This window comes from Girardinichthys multiradiatus, chromosome 20 (genome assembly GCF_021462225.1).
Source record: "Girardinichthys multiradiatus isolate DD_20200921_A chromosome 20, DD_fGirMul_XY1, whole genome shotgun sequence".
NCBI classification, from domain to species: Eukaryota; Metazoa; Chordata; class Actinopteri; order Cyprinodontiformes; family Goodeidae; genus Girardinichthys; species Girardinichthys multiradiatus.
In genome coordinates this window covers 5,311,021-5,331,498 of record NC_061812.1, presented here as the reverse complement: position 1 = coordinate 5,331,498, position 20,478 = coordinate 5,311,021, and the positions used below count along the sequence as shown (strand labels likewise).

Here is a 20,478-nt window from a genome sequence, read left to right as displayed (position 1 = left end):
AAGGCATGCCTTACTGCAGCAGAAGCTGGAGATGGTAAAGACCATGCACACACCAGGTTCATGAGTTTAAGGCCCTCCAGCAGTTTGCAGTTCCTGTTCTTCAGTCGGTGGGCCTCATCGATCACCACGCACCGCCACTGCAGCTTCTTCAGCTCAGGGCAGTCAGCCATGATCATCTCAAAGGTGGTGATCAAGCCGTGAAACTTCAGCCCACCTGAGACTGTGTTACCCTGCAGGAGAGAAGCAATGGGACGTCAGGCATGAATGGCCTTTCACCTTTCAGGTAAACTAACGATGAGCAGTGTGAGATTCTTGTAGAAACCTCAGAGTTACCTGTGCGTCTCTGTAAAACATCTCATATTGCAGGATCATCTGGCGGCTGATCTGCGAGCCGTGATACACAATGACGTTCATGTGCGTCCACGTGCGAAACTCCCTCTCCCAGTTGGTGATGGTGGACAGGGGGGCGATGATGAGGAAAGGGCCGCGGATGCCCATGTTGAAGATCTCGTACAGAAATGTGATGGACTGGATGGTCTTTCCCAAACCCATTTCATCTGCCAGGATGCATTTTTTCCTAACGTGGAAAACAAGAAGAACATAAGATATGAGTGACTGTTCCATCCGCGGCGACCAAAACAGGAAATACATCTCTTAAAGCAGACTGAGAGGGTTTAACCTCAGCTTTCTGGTTCCAGTATGTCTGAGTATTTACCTGTTATACCAGTTGAACATTAACCAGTTCATTCCCTCTAGCTGATATTCTCTGAGCTGGTTTCCATTTCGGTAACCTCTGGAGCGCTCCAACTTCTGCCACTTTTCTGGAGGTGGGCGTTCCTGCGAAACAAAAATAAAACAAATATGTTCTTTCCAAATCCACAAGGAGGCAGAAATTACCAGCCCAAAAAAAACACAGCAGAACCACATCAAATAATTGGATTATTTTACAGAAAAATCATAAAACCTGTGTGAAGATATATATAAATAAATACATCATATATTTCGATATATATCTATATATATATCTATATATATATAGATATATATATACAGGCTGCATGGTGGCGCAGTTGGTAACACTGTTGCCTTGCAGCAAGAAGGTCCTGGGTTCAATTCCTGGCCTGGGGTCTTTCTGCATGGAGTTTGCATGTTCTCCCTGTGCATGCGTGGGTTCTCACCGGGTACTCCGGCTTCCTCCCACAGTCCAAAGACATGCCTGTTAGGTTAATTGGTAACTCTAAAATTTCCCTTAGGTGTATGAATGAGTGTGTGTATGGTTGTATGTGTGTTGCCCTGTGATGGACTGGCGACCTGTCCAGGGTGTACCCCGCCTCTCGCCCATAGACTGCTGGAGATAGGCACCAGCTACCCTGTGACCCACTATGGAATAAGCGGTAGAAAATGACTGACTATATATATACACACATTTATATTTTGTTCAAAGAAACAAGAATTCAATCCCACATTTATTCATCATTTATTTTGTATTAATCGTTTCATTTATCTACCATCTATTATCTCATCTTTTCATTATTAGTAGGTTTTACTTACTGTTCTTTTCTAGCACATTTATTAATTGATCCATCTTTTTATTGTTTTTACTTGTTTATTTATCATAATTTATGGGTTCAAGTTTTTTACTCTATTACTCTATTATGCACGACTCGATTGTTTTTGCTTTGATTTATTTCAATATTTTTTATCTATACTTATCAGTTTATTGTTAATTTATTTTACTTATTTATTTCTTTTTACATCTATTTTAATAATTAGTTTTAAAGCAGCTTTCCGTTGTTGCGTTTTGTTTACTCATGTTGTACTTATCTATTTATTACACATTTGTCTTTAACATGCACGACACTTTGTTCAACATTTGTTGTTTTCTTGTTCTCAAAAAATAACTGGACTAGATTTGACTTGCAGCCATTAATTTCCCTCTAAGGTTTTGGTGGATAACAGGTTCTGTCGCTTCACTGTGACGTGTGATGATGCTGAATTAAGGCAAAAAATCTGATCACATTAAGTGTTAAGGAGTTAATCAACATTTCAGCGATTAAAACTGAATAGTTAAGTTTTGTTAGACTGGTGAATCACTGAAACAAAGCGGTGTTGCTAACATTCAGCATGTTGACTTTCAGGACTGCAGCTTCCTAAGAACATTTAAACCATTTCTGAGAAGGCCACAGTGATGAAGAGTAGTTGGAGACATGAGGACAACACAGGCTGCAGATGCAGTTCTTTGATCTTCCCACCATCATGAAATTGGCACTCATATCTTCCTCACTTGTGTTCAGAGATGTATCTGAAGCACCACCTGCAGCTTCAACAGATGCAGATGTTTAAAAGAGTAATAAAAACGAGTCTATCAGACACCACAGGGAAAGGCCCATCCTCAGCAGTCCCAAGCTTTGCTCCACTCTGAGTGGAAACATCATCTATAGAAATGTTCCTACTCACCATGTGTCTGAGGTCTGCCGGCGGCTTCTGGATCTCCTCGAACTCCCTGATCTTCTCTGGGTCCAGGTCCTCCTGCAGCTCCCAGGTCGCCTCCTCATACGACAGACTGCACCACTTAACGAGGTAATGGGTCACCTCCTACAGCCACACACAGAAACAGAGACTGCATCGCTGAACTGACTACCTTGCAGGAACTGAGCAGTGTTTGTGGGACGTACCTCTCCTGTCTCCGTATCCGTGGTAACGGCCACTTCCAGGACTCGGTCCACCTCCACGTAGTCTGGGTTAAATAAATCCTCGTCGGGCTGAAAGGAGGAGAGATGACATGATAACAGCATGGTCTAAAGAACCTCTGTCCAGATTAGTTTCTGCAGAACGAGCAGAAAGTGATTCAGTTGTGTTTGTTAGCTGGAGCGTTTAGGCAGAGCTGAACATTTCAGTCTCTAATCCACAAAATAGCAGCAGCTGAGGATTGCGACTGTAAACGGCAAAAAAAAAATGTTTTTTAAAGATGAGGGTTAATTGTAATCAATTAACAATTAAAGATTTTCCTGAAATTGTGCTGGAAAGGCCAAACAAAGATGTTTGTATCCATTTCTGGCCACAGTTTTAATCTCTGGCAACAACTGAGACAAACATGAACATTTAATCAGATTTCTGTTGATCCTTAAGTAGTAAACTCTGTTAGCCCAACTACTGAAGACTATTTCTCATTAAATGGCAAACAGCAACAGCAACATTTAGGTAAAGTTCACTTTACCTAAACAGAAATTAATTTATGAAACTTAGAGAATAGAAGGAAAAGGGAAGTGATGTTTCAGTGTAGATCTGTAATGGAGAGAAGCCACCCTATAGACAATATGCCATGCATGACTATATATCACGTAATAAAAAATGATATTCTAAATATTTCTATTAAAACATACATGAAGGAAAACAAATAAATAATAGAAATTATAAATAATTCTATAAATACATTAGGAAAAGAGAATAAAACACCAAGTACATTAAGTACATGAGCAAAAATGAATAATAGGATGAAAGATGAAAAACAATTGTTCCTAAATTCAAAGTTTAAACTAAAGTATTATCTAACTAAAACAAGAAGATTATGGGTCAAATAAAAACTCGTTATGTTAAATTAAAAAGATGTGTTTCCAAAGAGAGACCATTCCAGGCATGAGGCCTAGCCGTATGTTCTGGTTCCGGGTTAAATAAAAACCTAATACCAGAACTTGAGATCTGAATGGCTCATAAAATAAGAACAGTTCTGATAAATAAGATGGACCAACACCATGAAGCTCTGTAAACTGTTCCACAGAGTCATTCCTGGAGTTAAAACCACTGCATCACCACAAGCAACCAGACTTCCACTGTGAGATCATCTCCTCCTATACTGGACTGATGAACAATGCTTCCACTTCATCAGAAGGTCAACAATCCGTAACAAAGGGTTCTGCGGCTTTCCAACACATCCTGATTACCTTCAGTTCACTGACCCACCGTGTTTTAAATCATCAGCTAGATTGTTTCATTTACTCATGTTTCCATTTCTGATATCACTGTATGATGGATCAGTTTGCTCACAATGACTACAGGTTGACCTTCAGTGGAGCAGAGGACTGGAAGTTTTACCTCAGTGAAAAGGTGCTTCATCTGAGCCTGTTTGGTCCTGAAACGTTTAATTTTCTGGTGGATTCTGGGATCCTTCTCCAGTTCTTCCAAAGTGGCCCATTTGCAGTGCAGGTAGGAACTAAAAAGTACAAAATAGAATGAGGAGAACATTTAATTCATAAACTACATGCAACGTTCGTCCATTGTGGTTTCAAACTTCCCAGGTTTCCAGAGTTTTCGATCCAGTTATATTCAGTAACAAACGTTCATTATGAATTACTGGCAGATGCTCTATACTGCCAACAGTATGGGTCCCACCAACAAATCAACGTTTCAACAACAACAATTCATGGCTGCAGGTGTAGAAAGGTTGGGGTGGAGAAACTTGACAGGCCTCCTCTAATTATGAACACACTCCTAAACCTTCTGGAAGAAGTTTCCAGATTAGTTAAAGTTGCTGGCAACTGTGAGTCCATCAATACATTGGAATTTATAGATTAAGAATAGGATGTCATTAAAAGTCATGTACATGTAAAAGTAGACGGGAAAATACTTTTGGCATCATAGTGTATTTCTAGAGAAGTGAGGCTTTAAATATAGACACAAAAAAAAAAAACAGACTGACGGATGAACTGGTGAAGTGACTCAGTAACTGGATTCACTAATACAGACGGATTTTTCTGTTAGTTGACGCCGTTATTTCTGTTAATTATAATGACTTTCTGTTTACAGCTAATGAAAACACAACATTTAAGATCAGAATATCACATCAGACCAATTAAAAACATTTCTAATCCAGAACCGTGGGCTTTATGAGAAGATGCACAGGTACCTCTGGAGTCTCTACAGCATGATGGGAATTCAAACCTTTATCATGAGGACATTCAGACCTGGAATTCAGTTTGGAAATTCAAATATTTTCCATTTCGTCCAAAGTTGCAGAGCTGGAAAATCCCTCAAACTCTATTCATATTTAGGACTGCGTATAAACCCAGTATGTGGACTACATTTACCAGATATCAAGCGCAATTTATGAAATCTCTTTGCAGCAAAGGATTATAGACGAGATCTTGGCCCTAACAGCGACTGTGGCTCAGTAGGAAGAGTAGTCGTCTTGCAACCAGAAGGTTGTGGGTTCGATTCCAGCTTCCTCCTGCCATATGTCAATGTGCCCCTGGGCAAGGCACTTAACCTCAAGTTGCCTATCGGTGTGTGAATGTGTGAGCGTTAGTGAGTGCGATTGGGTGAATGTGGCGCTAGTGTAAAGCGCTTTGAGCGGTCTGTATGACTGGAAAAGTGCTATATAAGTTCAGTCCATTTAATGTGTGATTTTATTCATGCTTCAAGAGTTGTTTTTGTTCCCTTTTTTTCCCAGATTTTAATTGGTTTGATCCACACTCCATCTCCTCTCCAGACTTTAATCTGATTAAATACAGACCAACTTTCCCTGGAATAAAAACACCGAAGGAAGATTTAGCATTGGTTTAGTAGAACATCCAACATTTTGGCAGATGTTTGGTTGAAGGACAAGAGACAAAACTAACAGTTTATTGCGAAGAAAAGTTAATTTTATTACTAATGCTGAATATACAAAAGACAGCTGTGTTAATAAAGTTTAGATGCAAACTATAGCTTAGAAGATTTTTAATGAATCAATTTCAACATTTTTAATGAAAAATGTTGAAATTGATTCGGTAAGATTTCCAACCCTGTAAAAATGTCTCAAGTCAATTCTAGATTAGAAAGGCAGCAGCATCACTTAATCCATAAACCACAGGCTATAAATGAAAAAATGTTAAATGTCACCACAGAGTTCAGTTCCTTCAACTTGCAGCTACTAAACTGCTGTAAATACTCTGCATCTTACAGCTCATCATTTATAATAATGATTTTACAAAACCACTTCATGATGCATAAACAAATTATTCTTAGTAAAGTGGTGGAAATGTAATGCTCCCATCCATCCAGTTATGTTTTATCCATCATGCCCGGAGAATAAAACAGAATAACTGCTGCATATCTGAGCGTCAAACAGAGGAATCTCCGGAGACGCTCTGACTGGCTGCAGGAGCCGAAGCTTTCCCCGAACGGATAATGAACCCCAGCCTCGGAACGCCGGCCCCTCAAAAAACAACAACAGAGCATTTCTAGAAACTAACTGCTGTTTGTGTGCAAACTCACCCAATGTCAGGAAACCTGTTAATGAAGGAGCTCTAACAGCGTCAGAGCAGTTTCTGAAAGAAATAAAGGTGAGTCTCTAAACTTCACTGCATTAAGCAGAGCCTAAGATTCACACCTAAGCAGGTGGTTGGAACTGAAAAAGCTACTTGTCAAGGAAAGAAAAGCAACACATTAATCCAGCAGTCAAACCTGAGCATATCACTCCAATCCAAGAGATCCCTGCAATCAAAACTCAACCAAATTCCCACGCAACTAAAACACGGTTAACGGTACACGGGAAAACAGTCATCCATCTATCAGGAGCATGAATGTCAGTTTCTCAAATCCAAAAGTCTAAATGATGTATATACATGCACAGATATATGCATACACTAATACTAATACCCACTAATACCTTGCTAAAAATCCCAAAACAAGTTGCACCTCAACCAAACTATTTTTGTAGCCACCAACCAGCATCTGGCTTCATTCTAGCTGAATATTTGAGTGTCTTCCTGTCAGAGTTGGCAGAGTTCATTTTAACTGGTCGGTTCCTTAGCACAGAAATGGATTTTAACACTTTCACAATGTGCTTTTCCACAAGCACAATGTTAGTAGGGATGAACTGATGTAATAATTTGGGCTGATATCGATATTGCTTTTATGACCAATAACGATAAAGGGAAATTGGTTAGGATGTCCAAGAGCAACCCAGGAACCAGTCAGGCTCAAGCCTGCCGAGAAATGGTACCTCAACGAGGACAGAGAGGGGTCCACTAAGACAGAAGCCCCCGCACTTTGAAACATGACTGAAATTTGAACAAGCCATATGTCTTGTGGAGAAAGATGTTATGGTTAGACAAGACACAGACTAAGCTGTTAGATCATGATGACAACAAGAATGGACCACTAACTTCCTGTTTTAAAAAAATCACTGAAGTTGCTAGGTGTTTAATCATTATGATCTGGGAGAGCAGTTCAAATTGAACAACTGAAAAGTCCTAATTTATGAGATTCTGAGTTTCCTAAACAAAGTGTGACCAGTCTGCAATAAAACCGATGCCAATTTCATTTAGAAACCACATTTTAACCAAAACGTCAGGCGAGTAGAGATTTCGGTACGTTCTATGTTATAAACGCAGAGTGGATAAATAGACCAGAAATGGTTGGTGAACCTGTTGGTGAAATAAATATTTTCAAGATATTTTTAATATTGAACAAAATCAAAAGCTTGAGACACTCACAAATTTCTGTATTTGACATAAAACTCCTCCATATCTTCTGTTTGGTCCTCCGACAAAGTCTAGAGAGACCGAAAGGAGACAGATTATATGGACACTTTTACCACAACCAATCAACTAATCAATCACTCACTCACTCAACCAACCAACCAACCAACCAACCAACCAACCAATTACTCAATCAATCAACCAACCAACCAACCAACCAATTACTCAATCAATCAACCAACCAACCAACCAACCAATTACTCAATCAATCAACCAACCAACCAACCAACCAATTACTCACTCAACCAACCAACCAACCAACCAACCAACCAACCAATTACTCAATCAATCAACCAACCAACCAACCAACCAATTACTCACTCACTCACTCAACCAACCAACCAACCAATTACTCAATCAATCAACCAACCAACCAACCAACCAATTACTCAATCAATCAACCAACCAACCAACCAACCAATTACTCAATCAATCAACCAACCAACCAACCAACCAATTACTCAATCAATCAATCAATCAACCAACCAATCACTCACTCAGTCACTCACTCACTCACTCACTCACTCACTCAGTCAGTAAAAAGGCTTTACAGCTAAATTTAATATGAAATAAACCAAAGCACAAACAAAGAAAATGGAAGATTTTATTTTACCTCTTTCTTCATTTTCCTGACAGCCAGAATTTTCTCGATGATGTTGGCCTCGTCCTCGGGAGGTTCCTGAGATACAGAAACAGATCAGCTGCTAAGATGACTGGGAGCTCAGAATATCTATATTCATATGGCATCGAGGTAACAAGTACATGTGTCTAAAGAAGGCAAAACAACAAGATGCACTGCAGGATAAAAACTAGGAAATCCCAGAAGGGGTTCAACAATCATCCATCCATCGTCTATACCCGCTTATCTCTGCTGGGTCACGGTGGCCGGTGCCCATCTCCAGCAGGCGAGAGGAGGGGTACACCCTGGACTGGTCGCCAGTCCATCACACATAAAGCAACAGGACACACACAAGACAAACAGCCATGCACACACACACCTGAGGGCAATGAGCCTAACATGCATGATTCTGGACCATGGGAGGAAGCCAGAGTACCCGGAGTACCCTCGCATGCACAGGGAGAACATGCAAACTCGGATGCTGACCCAGGAACAGTAACAGTGCTAACAACTGCTCCATCGTTCAGCCCGGTAAACAATCAGCAGCACTAAAAACTAAATTCAAGATAAAACTAGTTTTCCAAACAGATATAGCAAAAACAGACCAGGAAGCTAACCGAGGGTCTTTGTCCACACTTACTTCCGCCTGCCACGCCAGAGCGGTGGCGTTGAGCGCCGAGATGCGTCCAGCTCCAAGAACTGCGATCGTCTCTCCATCATCGTCCACCACCTTAAAGTCCAAGTCTTCGTTATACTTCCTCCTTTTAACTTGTCGTCCTGAACGGCGCTTCTGCAGAATGGGAGGGAAACATGGTTTTATCACCAAGTCCAAAAAGATGGGGAGAAACCAAGTTCTGGAAAAACTGAGTCTGGAAAAAGAAATACAACGGGAGACAATGGAAGAAATGTTGGGGATGTAAAAATAAAGCTGTATATTCTCTACTGAAACTATTTCACAAACAGATGACTCTGGGTGAAAGCATTTCTTTTAGATTTTTAAAAAAAACTGAATTTGGATATTTGCAGGTAAACGTTGACTCTTTATTCAAATGCAGGAATTAGTTACTAAAAGTCATAAAAGTTGAAACAATGAATATTTATATTGTCACTGATAGAAGAAACCAGAGGTGTTCGCAAGTCCAAGTCAAGTCTCAAATGACTAAAATAAACATTTTCCTATCAGATCCACAACATCTAGGTCACCTCTAACCCTGCATATTTCTTCCTTAAATTGAAATCATTTATTATTTCATATTTTATCAAACCTCAGTTATAGTTATAGTTAGTCAGTTATAGTTAGTTAGTCATTCTCAAACTGTCAGGGTTATTTGGCAGTTTACTTTATGCATATTTTTATTATGTTATCTGCATATTTATTCATGTTTTTCTGTTCTTCCTGCACACACAGCTACGGTTGTCAAAGTTATAACATTTCAAACTCAATAACGACACTAAGGAAAATAGTCGGTACCGTGGCAAAATTAATAACAATCTGACAAAAGTTTTACTTTCATATTTAGGGCAAAACCAATATGTAGGGGACGATTCAGCCCTTGTTTGGAAAAAGAAATAATTCAAGTGCAGATGTCCGCCGGACAAGTCCGTGCACACGGTGTCACATAATAAACTGCTCGGCGGAAAAAAGTCTCCAAAATCTAACTGTTTTATGTGTGACACGCTGCTCTGATCAACCAGCTCTGAGTACTCACAGTGTCAGAGCCACTGTCTGAGCCACACTCGCAGGTGTATTCTTCTTCTTCCCTAGTGTGGTTTAATGGCCTTATATACCAACTTCTTTTCTTTTTCCAAAGCTACACGGCAAATTAGTTCTGCCTCCTAATCTGATGAAGCCATGGCAGGAGGTGTGGGAAATGTAGGAATTTGTCACCAGAAATTTTGGAAATTGGTACGGTTGACTACGAAGCCTCAAACATATGCGCGAAGTCTGCGCTGCGTTCTGCCCTAAGTGTTAAAATCCTTCATGGCAGTATGCGCCTTTGATTCAGTTGTCCAAATATTTTATTTTATTATAACAGCTTGTATTTCTCTTTCAATTTGTCAATACTACTGAGAGAGAAATAAAGTGTTCAAACAAACATGAATCTGCTGCATACAAAACCTGTTTTACAGAGTAATCTGGTCCATCCAGATGTGTTCAGCAGCAACAACTGAACACATCTGTCTTTCTGCTAATGTTCCAGAATATTTTCTTCAGCTTATCCACTACAGCACCAAGGGATGTTGCTATGGGTTTCTACGTTTTTCTGCTCTGATTGTAAGCTTCAATCTGGCTCTACCTGTGTTATCATTAGCCACATTAGCCTCCAATGCCTTTATAACTAAACGGAGGATAGATGAGGGGTCGCACTGGGTTGTTTCACTGCTTCAATATTTATTAGAAGACTGAGACGACAGCTGATTAACATTGTCCTGTGTTCATTTTTTACCGCAGTAGAACGGAGCGTTGCGTGGATCAGAAATGTGCAGCTGGGAAGCACATTTCGACGGAAGAGCTCAGACTGTCAGAACACCATCATTGGGCCGTCCTTGCAGCTTATATTTAAACAGGAAGTCTTAGCTTATGTCGTCCAGGAGGTTTATTACTTCACTGATTCAGATACAAGAGCTTTACTGATCTTTTTAAGTTTCTCTCGTAGCGTTAGCTTGTAGCGTTACCACAGCTAGCATGTGGCATTCTTGAACATTTTGTTCTTTTCCTGTCAGTCTACCTCTGTGGAAAGTACCTTTGAACAAAGCTTTTGTGTTTGCCTTGTCGGCTACAGAAGTTACATAATCATTTTTTCTGGATCTACTCGCTATGAATCTACATGGACCTGGATCTACTTGCCATGGATCTACTCGCCATATTAGCAGAGTTTAAGTGTTCCGCAGCAGCTCCTTGTTTTGGTCAGGTGAGAGCGGCTGCAGGGAGGGGAGGGATGTGTATCTTTGAATAATACATTTTTTTGGTATTGATTATATCAAAATATGGATTATTTTGACCACCCTACTCACAGCATTATCCAGGGGGTCCTGGCTGTCTTCCCCGCCCATGTTGAGAGCTGACGTTGAGGTGGTGTCATCACTCTCCGCCCCCTCCTGCACAGCCAGCTCCTGGTTTCTCCTCTTCCCTTTCTTCTTCTTCTCCACCGGCGCTGCACCAGGATCTCTGGTAAAGGACAGGAATCAAAGATGAGTTGCTGGAAGCAGAATTAGTAAATCAGGTTTGTTTTCACTCCGAGCTAGAATAAGAAGGAAGAATCCACGACTGATTGGCTTACTCGTGGAATAAGCATTCCTGTTACATGAGGGAACTGATCCCTGTTTTACATAAATAATTACTTTAAAGGTCATTAGCTCTGTGTAGCAAGACATCCCACAATGCATTGCGCCACCAGCAACAGTAAATGGAGAAGGTGAGTGTAGAAATCTATAATTTTTATGCCATTAATTTGTCACAAAAAGTAATTTTTAAGATGTTTAAAACGAGAAAGTAGACCTCAAAACCAGTTCATCAAGAATGTGCCTACATTTTAAAATATGCTTCGGAGTTTTCTGAGCCCAGAGATGCGTTCTGGCTCCCAAATAGGTGGGCGGTCACCGATATCGCATCCCGATCTTGGCATGTCATTTTGTCATTTTCCGCTCCCCGTTATCGGTTTGTGGCAGCTGAATGTGGAATCTAAAGCGTTTAGTATATAAGGTGAACAACTGCAAGTACCAGAGTATAACAATTATTATTTTCCTCTGGAAATTTTTGACATGTTAAGCTATTGTAGGTTTTTTGAAAACTGTCACCAGTTTTTCCTTACAATACAAATTAATGTTATTTGTTTTCCCAGCAATTGTTTGGCATGTAAATTACTGAAAGAAAAGTATTTTTATAGAGTACCTCTTAATGATCAAGCAGAGCTCTTTCATTTTTTCCTGCACATAAAAAATACACACTTCCCTAAGACTGGCTTTTCATGTAAACCTAACTTAGTGGAATGTGAACTCATTTTTCATAGTTTAATGCAGATGGCTCCGCAGGAGGAGAGACCACAGTTCCAGGTTAGGATGCAGTTTCCCAAAAGCTCCCAGTGATCATCTTCACCCTCGTGTTCTGCCATCTTCTGTCCACGCATCGACTTTATATAAGTTTTTGCTTATGAAAAGACAGTAAAAGGTATTCATTTCCTCTACTTGTCAACTGATGATCTGGTTTTTATTTATTCTAATATACAATATTTATCTATAAACAACATTTTATTAAAAAGATGTTCTCGCTGTTTGTGCTACAGATGAGTGTAACTGATAATAAAAGAAAAAAACAAGTGTGTTAATCAGTGTTTAATAGTTACTGTGAATGACTCATGCAGTTGTAAAGCAACAACTCAAGGTTGGTAAAAAAATTAAAGTAAAATAATTATTTGCTTTTATGGATCCAATGCAACTTAAGGAATAATGGAAGGAATTAATGAACTCTAAAGTTGCTCATCATCAAAGCTAAATTATTCGCTAAGAGTCTTTTAAAGGGAGTAAAGGAACGAAGCGTGTTGTGTTTTCTCCATCTTGTTTTGTGAACAAATGGCCTGAGGCTTCTCTGACTCAGTGTTCTCAAATACAAGAGGATCATGATGGGACATCCTCCTGTTTTATTTATTCTGCTCCTCCTTAACTCTGTATCTTTTCTCTGTATTCTTTAATAATAGCTTCTCATCTTATTACCACTATTATTGTTTTTTCCATGTCTCTTTCATTTCTCATTTAAACACACTTTTAATTTCAGCCATACTACGTTTTGTATTCATAACTAGTGTTTCTGCTTGCTGCTCCACCCACAAATTTATCTGACAATGTATTTAAACTCAAACAGACATGTGCAGAAATACATAAAAAAGCTGTTCATTTTGGGTAAATTAATTTCTAACAAAACCAACCTTCACAGGTGTTGATTCTCTACGGTTATAATAATGTTAATAACCATTTCATTTATCTACTAGTACTTGGATGTAATTCCATCCTCCTAATCATTTGCCTTTCCCATCGTTTTTTGTGAATTTTATATTTTTAAAAGACAAACTGCTTCGAGACTCCTGTTCTGACGTTTTTCCCCTCATCTCGTTCTTGCTTCAAATTTCAGAGCTAGCTGACTGGAAACAATCAACCTCTTTCTCTTCCTGTGTTGATTTATCTTCTCTTTTTCCATTGTTTAACAGATTTCTAGTTGGAGACATGTTTCTTGACAATCAACCAGCTGCAACAGCTTATCAAGGTCTGCAGACATTCTTAACTGTACGCTCATTTGCAGAATTAGACTTGTGCAGGTATTTGTTTTAGAAAAGCAAGTTAAATGGTGATTACGTATTCATTTCTAGGTATTGGAGGATCAGAATATTAAAACTCCACAATATATGTAGTCAAAATAAAGACCATCTTGCACATACAACATGGGCCAACATAGTTAGGAAACATAAACTGGAGAGAGACTGTAAGCTGTTGCTTTGCTGTCAAAGACCACCCTTTTCTGACCAGTAAAAACCGACAAAACTTACACAAAGTGTGTAGATAGGGATATTACCATTATAGTCTTAATGACAGAGAGAACGGGTTTTACGTCTTTCTATTAAGTTTAAAAATAAGTCAGAAAATAGAGATTTGTTTCAATAATGAGTTTATCAGCAGAATGTTAGGTGCTGAATAAAATGCCACTGAAGGCCTATAAGGAGTGCCCTGCTGGTCCGTCAAGGGGTCGGTCCAGGGGTCGGTAAAAGTGAGAAAATTCACACTTTCAGTTGGCCCAGTTTGATTGATTGAGTCATTTATTTTGGTACATTTACAACATTACCTGTTCTGTCACCTCACCTTCACTCACACCTCTAAGAAACATTGTGGAATATGTGTGGAATGACTTGTATGTACACTAGATGGCGGTGCCAGCGCAATATATGGGTGAGGGGGCAACAGATAGTTGACAGGTTTGATCACTGTGGCAGAGTTTTGCAAGGACACTAGTTTTATCTTTGGAAGTATTTGTGTGTTTTCGAGATATTGGACAATGTGCACCATTTGTCTTGCTGGAGCAAAAATGAACTGGAAAAATGCATCCAAGACAAGCCTTTGGATTACGTAGAGCATGTCACAACAGGTACAACATTAGCCGCCTAGCGTGTCACACCAAGCAGATCAATGCTTCACTAGCCTAGTATTAGCCTGGCTACTATAGTAATATTACTAAATGTAAAATTTACTTATTCCTCTTTAACCTTTGGCAACTCATTTACTAAAGTAGGACCACTTTTGACTTCAAGAAAGTTCTCTTTCTTTAAGTCTTTAATCTTTATGGTTTTTAATTAGATTATTAATTATTCCTCTAGAACCCCTAATACCATGTCTGTAATTTGCAATACCTGATCATAAAAGTACCTTTTTGTTTTCTCGAAACTAATGTTAATCTGTTTTTATATGCTTTATATTTTCTTCTTTTTCTTGGGCTGGACACTTAATTAAATCCATATATAATCTACACTCACCGGCCACTTTATTAGGCACACCTTGCTAGTACCGGGTTTAACCCCCTTTTGCCTTCAGAACTGCCTTAATCCTTCGTGGCATAGATTCAACAAAGTACTGGAAACATTCCTCGGAGAGTTTGGTCCTTATTGACATGATAGCATCACACAGATGCTGCAGATTTGTCAGATGCATCCATGATGTGAATCTCCCGTTCCACCACATCCTAAAGGTGCTCTATTGGATCGAGATCTGGTGACTGTGGAGTCCATTTGAGTACAGTGAAGTCATTGTCATGTTCAAGAAACCAGTCTGAGACGATTCGTGCTTCATGACATGACATGTTATCCTGCTGGAAGCAACCATCAGAAGATGGGTACACTGTGGTCATAAAGGGATGGACATGGTCAGCAACAATACTCAGGTAGGCTGTGGCGTTGACACGGTGGTCATTTGGTACTAAGGGGCCCAAAGTGTGCCAAGAAAATATCCCCCACACCATTACACCACCACCACCAGCCTGAACCGTTGATACAAGGCAGGATGGATCCATGCTTTCATGTTGTTGACGCCAAATTCTGACCCTACCATCCGAACGTCGCAGCAGAAATCGAGACTCATCAGACCAGGCAACGTTTTTCCAATCTTGTCCAATTTTGGTGAGCCTGTGCGAATTGTAGCCTCAGTTTCCTGTTCTTAGCTGACAGGAGTGGCACCCGGTGTGGTTTTCTGCTGCTGTAGCCCATCCACCTCAAGGTACAACGTGTTGTGCGTTCAGAGATGCTCTTCTGCATGCCTTGGTTTTAACGAGTGGTTATTTGAGTTACTGTTGCCTTTCTATCAGCTGGAACCAGTCTGGCCGTTGTCCTCTGACCTCTGGTATCAACAAGGCATTTACGCCCACAGAACTGCCGCTCACTGGATATTTTCTCTTTTTTGGATCATTCTCTGTAAACCCTAGAGATGGTAGTGCGTGAAAATCCCAGTAGATCAGCAGTTTCTGAAATACTCAGACCAGCTCATCTGGCACCAACAACTATAGTTCAAAGTCACTTAAATCCCCTTTCTTCCCCATTCTGATGCTCGGTTTGAACTGCAGCAGATCGTCTTGATCATGTCTACATGCCTAAATGCATTGAGTTGCTGCCATGTGATTGGCTGATAAGAAATTTGCGTTAACGAGCGGCTGGACAGATGTACTTAATAAAGTGGCCGGTGAGTGTAATTTGCTTTCACACAGATTGTTCAGACTGGACAAAACAAAGTGATGCCATTGCAAGGGACACATTCACACTGGACTGGACCAACAGTGTGAATGCGTCATATGGTTGCCTGCAGTAAAGTAACTGCACCAAACCCCTGGATTTAAAATTAAAATGGGTAGAATCAGAGAGTGATTGGTATATAATGTGTGAAACACAACACAGCACTACGTAACTCAAAGACGCCAGGAGAGAATTTGACTGGAAAACCTTTTTTGTCTGACCTTCAATTGAAAGCAAACAGACAGGAATACAGCAACCCTGCCAGTGAATATGTGGACACATAGATCCCAAAAGATACTCCTATTTTTTTAGTCATGTGTCCAAGATTCAACTTCTATTGTTTTGGAAAAGCGTTCTTAAGCCGTGTGAATGCATCGTAGGTTGCAAGGCTCCCTGAGATTCTCACGTATGGTATCTGAGGTCAATTCCGGACAAAATATAAAAAAAAGATGACCTATATCTCCTTAAAATAAAGATTGTGGCAAACGAGAAGTCTATAGCCAGTGATTAGCCAAAAGCTGATGCTCCACAACCAAAAATGCAATAAATGGATATAATAGAAGAAATCTATGTTACGAAGAAAATCCCCTGCGAATTGAGGCGGGAGAATTTAAGTACAACTGGAGAACATGGTTACTCTTTAGGAACAAGGACAGCACCCACTGAGGTTTTCAAGAACTTCTGCCTCATTTTTGCCTTTGTTCTTTTTTTTGTTCCTCTTTTTCCTAAGTAGTCATGAAATTGTCAACTCTTTTAGTAAATAAAATATAAAGAGTTTAAACAAAATGAAATCCACCTTATCATCTTTTCTGGATCAATTCATTAGCATAAATCCCCCCAAAAAATGTGATTGCTTTAACCCCGACATCCTGTGCTATTTAGACTCTTTGACAAGCTTATTTTGAAGTACAACAAGTAGTAGTAGAAGAAGAAAGACGGCTAGTCAGGCTGGATGACAACACACAATTACAAGAGATTTAATGAGGCTGCAGATGACAAACAGCATTTTGCCCAACTCTTTGCAGAAATGCTTTAAATAGTCAAAGTCCCTGTCGAATAATCTAATTCTGTCGGGTACGTCAGTTGGTGGAGATCTGTGAAGCATGTTTAGACCTCTGAAGCCAGTTTGAGTACGACTGGACAGATCTGTGCTGGAATAATTCACCTCCTACTGGAGTTATCTAATGATAGTAAATCCTTGAGAAGTTTGATTTGGTAAAATGTAATTAAAATGACTCCATGCATTTTAAAAGTCAGATCTTTAGATCATCATCTCTGTTGGTTTTCATCTTCAGTCTCTTTTCTTCATTACACTGATTAGTTTTTAATGTTGTGGGAAACTTTATTCTATGAGGCTCATTTTACTTCGAGTCCTTTATTATTCTAACTTTAGCTATTCACTTTCAAGCTTGAAGCTTCCTCTCTACTCCTGACAATTCAAGACAAATCCAATCATGTTTATTTAGTTAAGACTTGTTAAACTAAATGTGATGCCACTCTCAAAATCCAACTTGTAAAAATGAAGTATGAAGTCATAAAAATCTCCGTAGCCTGAGGAAACAAACAGCTCCTAAATCTATTGGTGCAGCACCAGGTATTTCAGACAGTAGCTGGCTGAACCGGTCGGATCTGGGTTGGGTTTCATCTTTTCGGATCCTTCAGGCTCTTTAAAACTGTGCTATGCTTCACCAACTTCACCTTTAAAGCACTGAAAAACAATACCTGAAACCAACTATATTTAGAGGCATAAAGCTTGCTTCTGCTTTCCAAGCTTGTGGCTGTTCTTACTTGGGTTTGCGGCCCCTCTGCTTCGGCGTTGTGGGGACTGCAGTCTTGCTGTTGGCCTGCCCATGACTCTTTCCATGGATTTGGTCAGCCTGGGAGTTGTTTACTTGAGTGGAAAATAGGAAGAGATTTGGAAAATTCATTAGTCCAATCAAAATTCTTTTTTAAAGGCACGGGGAAACTGTAATAAGACTTTCTGACATTATTTAGGGGAGGAAACGCAGATCACAGAAGTTGATCTGAAGCATGACTGAAATTATATCCGTCTACCAGTAAGAGCTGATATTAGATCAAATTCAAAACAACCTGCAACCACTGATATTAAATCTGATAATAAATGCTAACATGTCTGCTTTTCATTGTGAAATATTTTAACCCCCATCTGTTGTGTCTCCAAACCAAGGGCTCAGTGGTACAGGTAGAGAGATAAAAGAGGTACAGAGGTAGGTGTAAACAGGAACTACACCTCTCTCAGTCCAGCCAACAAAGATTAAAAGCTCTCCCCTGCAACGTCAATCAAACTTTATCTCCAGAACCAACCTAAACGCACTGAAAAACAAGCGAGTTGAGACGTTACTACGAACCTCGATTTGTCGGCACAGGAGGGAGGACTTTGACCTTTGGTTTACGTCCTCTTTTCCCGGGAACTTTGACGGGGACCTGAGCCGGTCCAGAGGCCGCTGCCGGGTCTGAATTTCTTCCACCTGTCACATTCCTCAGATCTTTCCCACTCTCCTTCCTGCCTCCCTTTCCCTTTACACGCCGTTCCTTCCTCTCTTTGCCTTCCTTGGGCTCTTTGCTCCTCCTCAGGGTGAGCACAGTGGTCTCCTTCTCCTCCTTTTGTTTCTTTGGTTTGCTGCTCTCCTTCTCCTCCTCTGCACCTACTTTCTCCCACAGCGTCTTATCCTTTTTCTTCCGTTTTTTCTTCACCCTGCCTCCACCTCCTCCTTCATCCTCCTCGCTCAGGGAGGTGTGGGACCTCGGAGCTCCGGCAGAGTGCCTCGCAGTGTGCACGCCGACTGTGGCGCAGTGATTGGCCGTCGATGTGCTGCCCACAGGGGTGAGGATCCGAAGCTGGTCCTTGGAGCCAACCACCAGGTGTCCCCGTGGGATTGTGGGAACTGCGGTTTGTGTGTTGCTGCCTTGGTCTGAGGCAGAGGAGGCTGCAGCAGGGGAGGCCGGAGGTGGTGTGTGCTTCAGGAGGCCAGTGAACATCTGAAATCAGAGTAATTCACAAAGTCAGTTCAATCGAATCATACAGACTCCAACTCAGGTACAAACATTCCAGTTGAGCCTAGTCATCAAACAATGCAGTCAGATTCAGTTTATTATTCAAATTAGTTAAAATGTTTTCCATCTAAGGAAACCCAGCATATTGCATCCAGTCAGTGACTTGCAGCATTCACTCCTCCTGGACGAGCATGTAGAGACAGCCTGATTCTGCTGGAGGTTTCTTCATTTGATTTAAAACATTTAATTTTATTCATCTATATCACTGACATTGCATTTTGTTTCTGTTTTTGTTTCCATTCGTTTCCTCCTTCATCCTGCTCGCTCAGTTTTCTCAGAAACATTTTTCTGTGTCTTAGTTTCCTTTTTCAACATATTTCAAACTTTTTAAAATTAAAACGCATTCAATATTTTGTTTTTTCCTTTTTGCATTTTTGTTTTTTCTAATTTATCTACAGATTTTAGTTCTACGTCTTGTTTTAACAATTAACCATAGAACTGAGGCGAGGCATCTTTCAGAATGTCTCATGGCAACAGAGATGTCTATCATATACTGATCTTTCATCTGAATTTTTAGTATTAATTTGAACCTATGAATGAGCTGCTGGACATTTTTTCCAGAAGGCTCATCAGTGAAGCCAGCTGCAGATTTCAGTCGAACTTCAAGGTATGGATTTTGGAGAAGGGGCTTCTCTCTTGCTCCGCTCCCTCTCAGTCCATGTTAAACCCACTTTACGGTGGACAGAGAGACTGGAGTTCCAGCAGTTTCCAGTTTATGATCAGCTTGAACTCTGTTGGTTACTGGAGAAAATCCTGAACATGTGAGGGCTGCAGATTGAGTCAAATGGTTAACACTTGTATAAAATTGGATATTTGGTTTTCCTGGAGAGAGAACTAGAGCGACTTTGAAAATGGCAGCAGGTGCATATTATATAATCACAAATCATTGCAGTTGCCCTTTTCAAAGTGATCATACAGTAAAAAGATGAGACACCGTTAGAAAAAGAAGCACAAACATGTGGAGCTCAGGCAGAGATAAAGAGAAAGTTAACAGTGAGGCAGCCAAATGGAAGATGTTGCTTTTTAAAATACCGTACTTATTCTCCGCCAAAAAACGTATCCACAATATTTTATTTAAGCGCTATGGCTTTTTATAATTACTGTTTTACTTACTTCTTAAAACATGGACCAGGCAGGATTTTAGGTTGTTACTCGTAGCTCTGACTGTAGTTTTTCTGTTCACCGTTTCACCTGCTGCTGATGTTTAGGTTCCCTCTTGTCAATGCTGGTTTAAATAAACTAGACATGGGAAATTTAGAAGTACAGAAGGTCTCCAAAAGATTGTAAAGTTTGTTTCAGACTGCAACACTATTACTTCATAATGCTCTTGTAGTTTAATGTCCTTTTATTCAGATGCCAAACAATGGAGAAATACTAGTTTATTTCTGTTTTCATTACAAACGGTTCATGTTGTACATTGGTTTCTAATATTTCTGTGTAAATATCTTGATACAATGAAACCGTGGCACTTTCACTCAAGCTTATTGTACAGTAAGAGTTTCAT

At 40.0% G+C, this 20,478-nt stretch overlaps 1 protein-coding gene across 5 annotated transcripts in view; it reads right to left on the bottom strand.

The window, feature by feature from the left end:
* Positions 1–20,478, bottom strand: part of chd6 (chromodomain helicase DNA binding protein 6) — a 93,315-nt gene that overhangs the window by 38,469 nt on the left and 34,368 nt on the right. For all 5 annotated transcript variants that reach the window (XM_047347815.1, XM_047347819.1, XM_047347820.1 and 2 more), the window contains exons 3-14: positions 18,269–18,899; positions 17,688–17,790; positions 11,155–11,308; positions 8,780–8,929; positions 8,134–8,199; positions 7,476–7,534; positions 4,093–4,210; positions 2,676–2,762; positions 2,458–2,595; positions 716–837; positions 334–577; positions 54–230 (exon numbers count right to left, since the gene is read on the bottom strand). In XM_047347815.1, the coding sequence (XP_047203771.1) occupies positions 54–230; positions 334–577; positions 716–837; positions 2,458–2,595; positions 2,676–2,762; positions 4,093–4,210; positions 7,476–7,534; positions 8,134–8,199; positions 8,780–8,929; positions 11,155–11,308; positions 17,688–17,790; positions 18,269–18,899 (2,049 nt within the window). The remainder of the gene's footprint in view (positions 1–53; positions 231–333; positions 578–715; positions 838–2,457; positions 2,596–2,675; positions 2,763–4,092; positions 4,211–7,475; positions 7,535–8,133; positions 8,200–8,779; positions 8,930–11,154; positions 11,309–17,687; positions 17,791–18,268; positions 18,900–20,478) is intronic.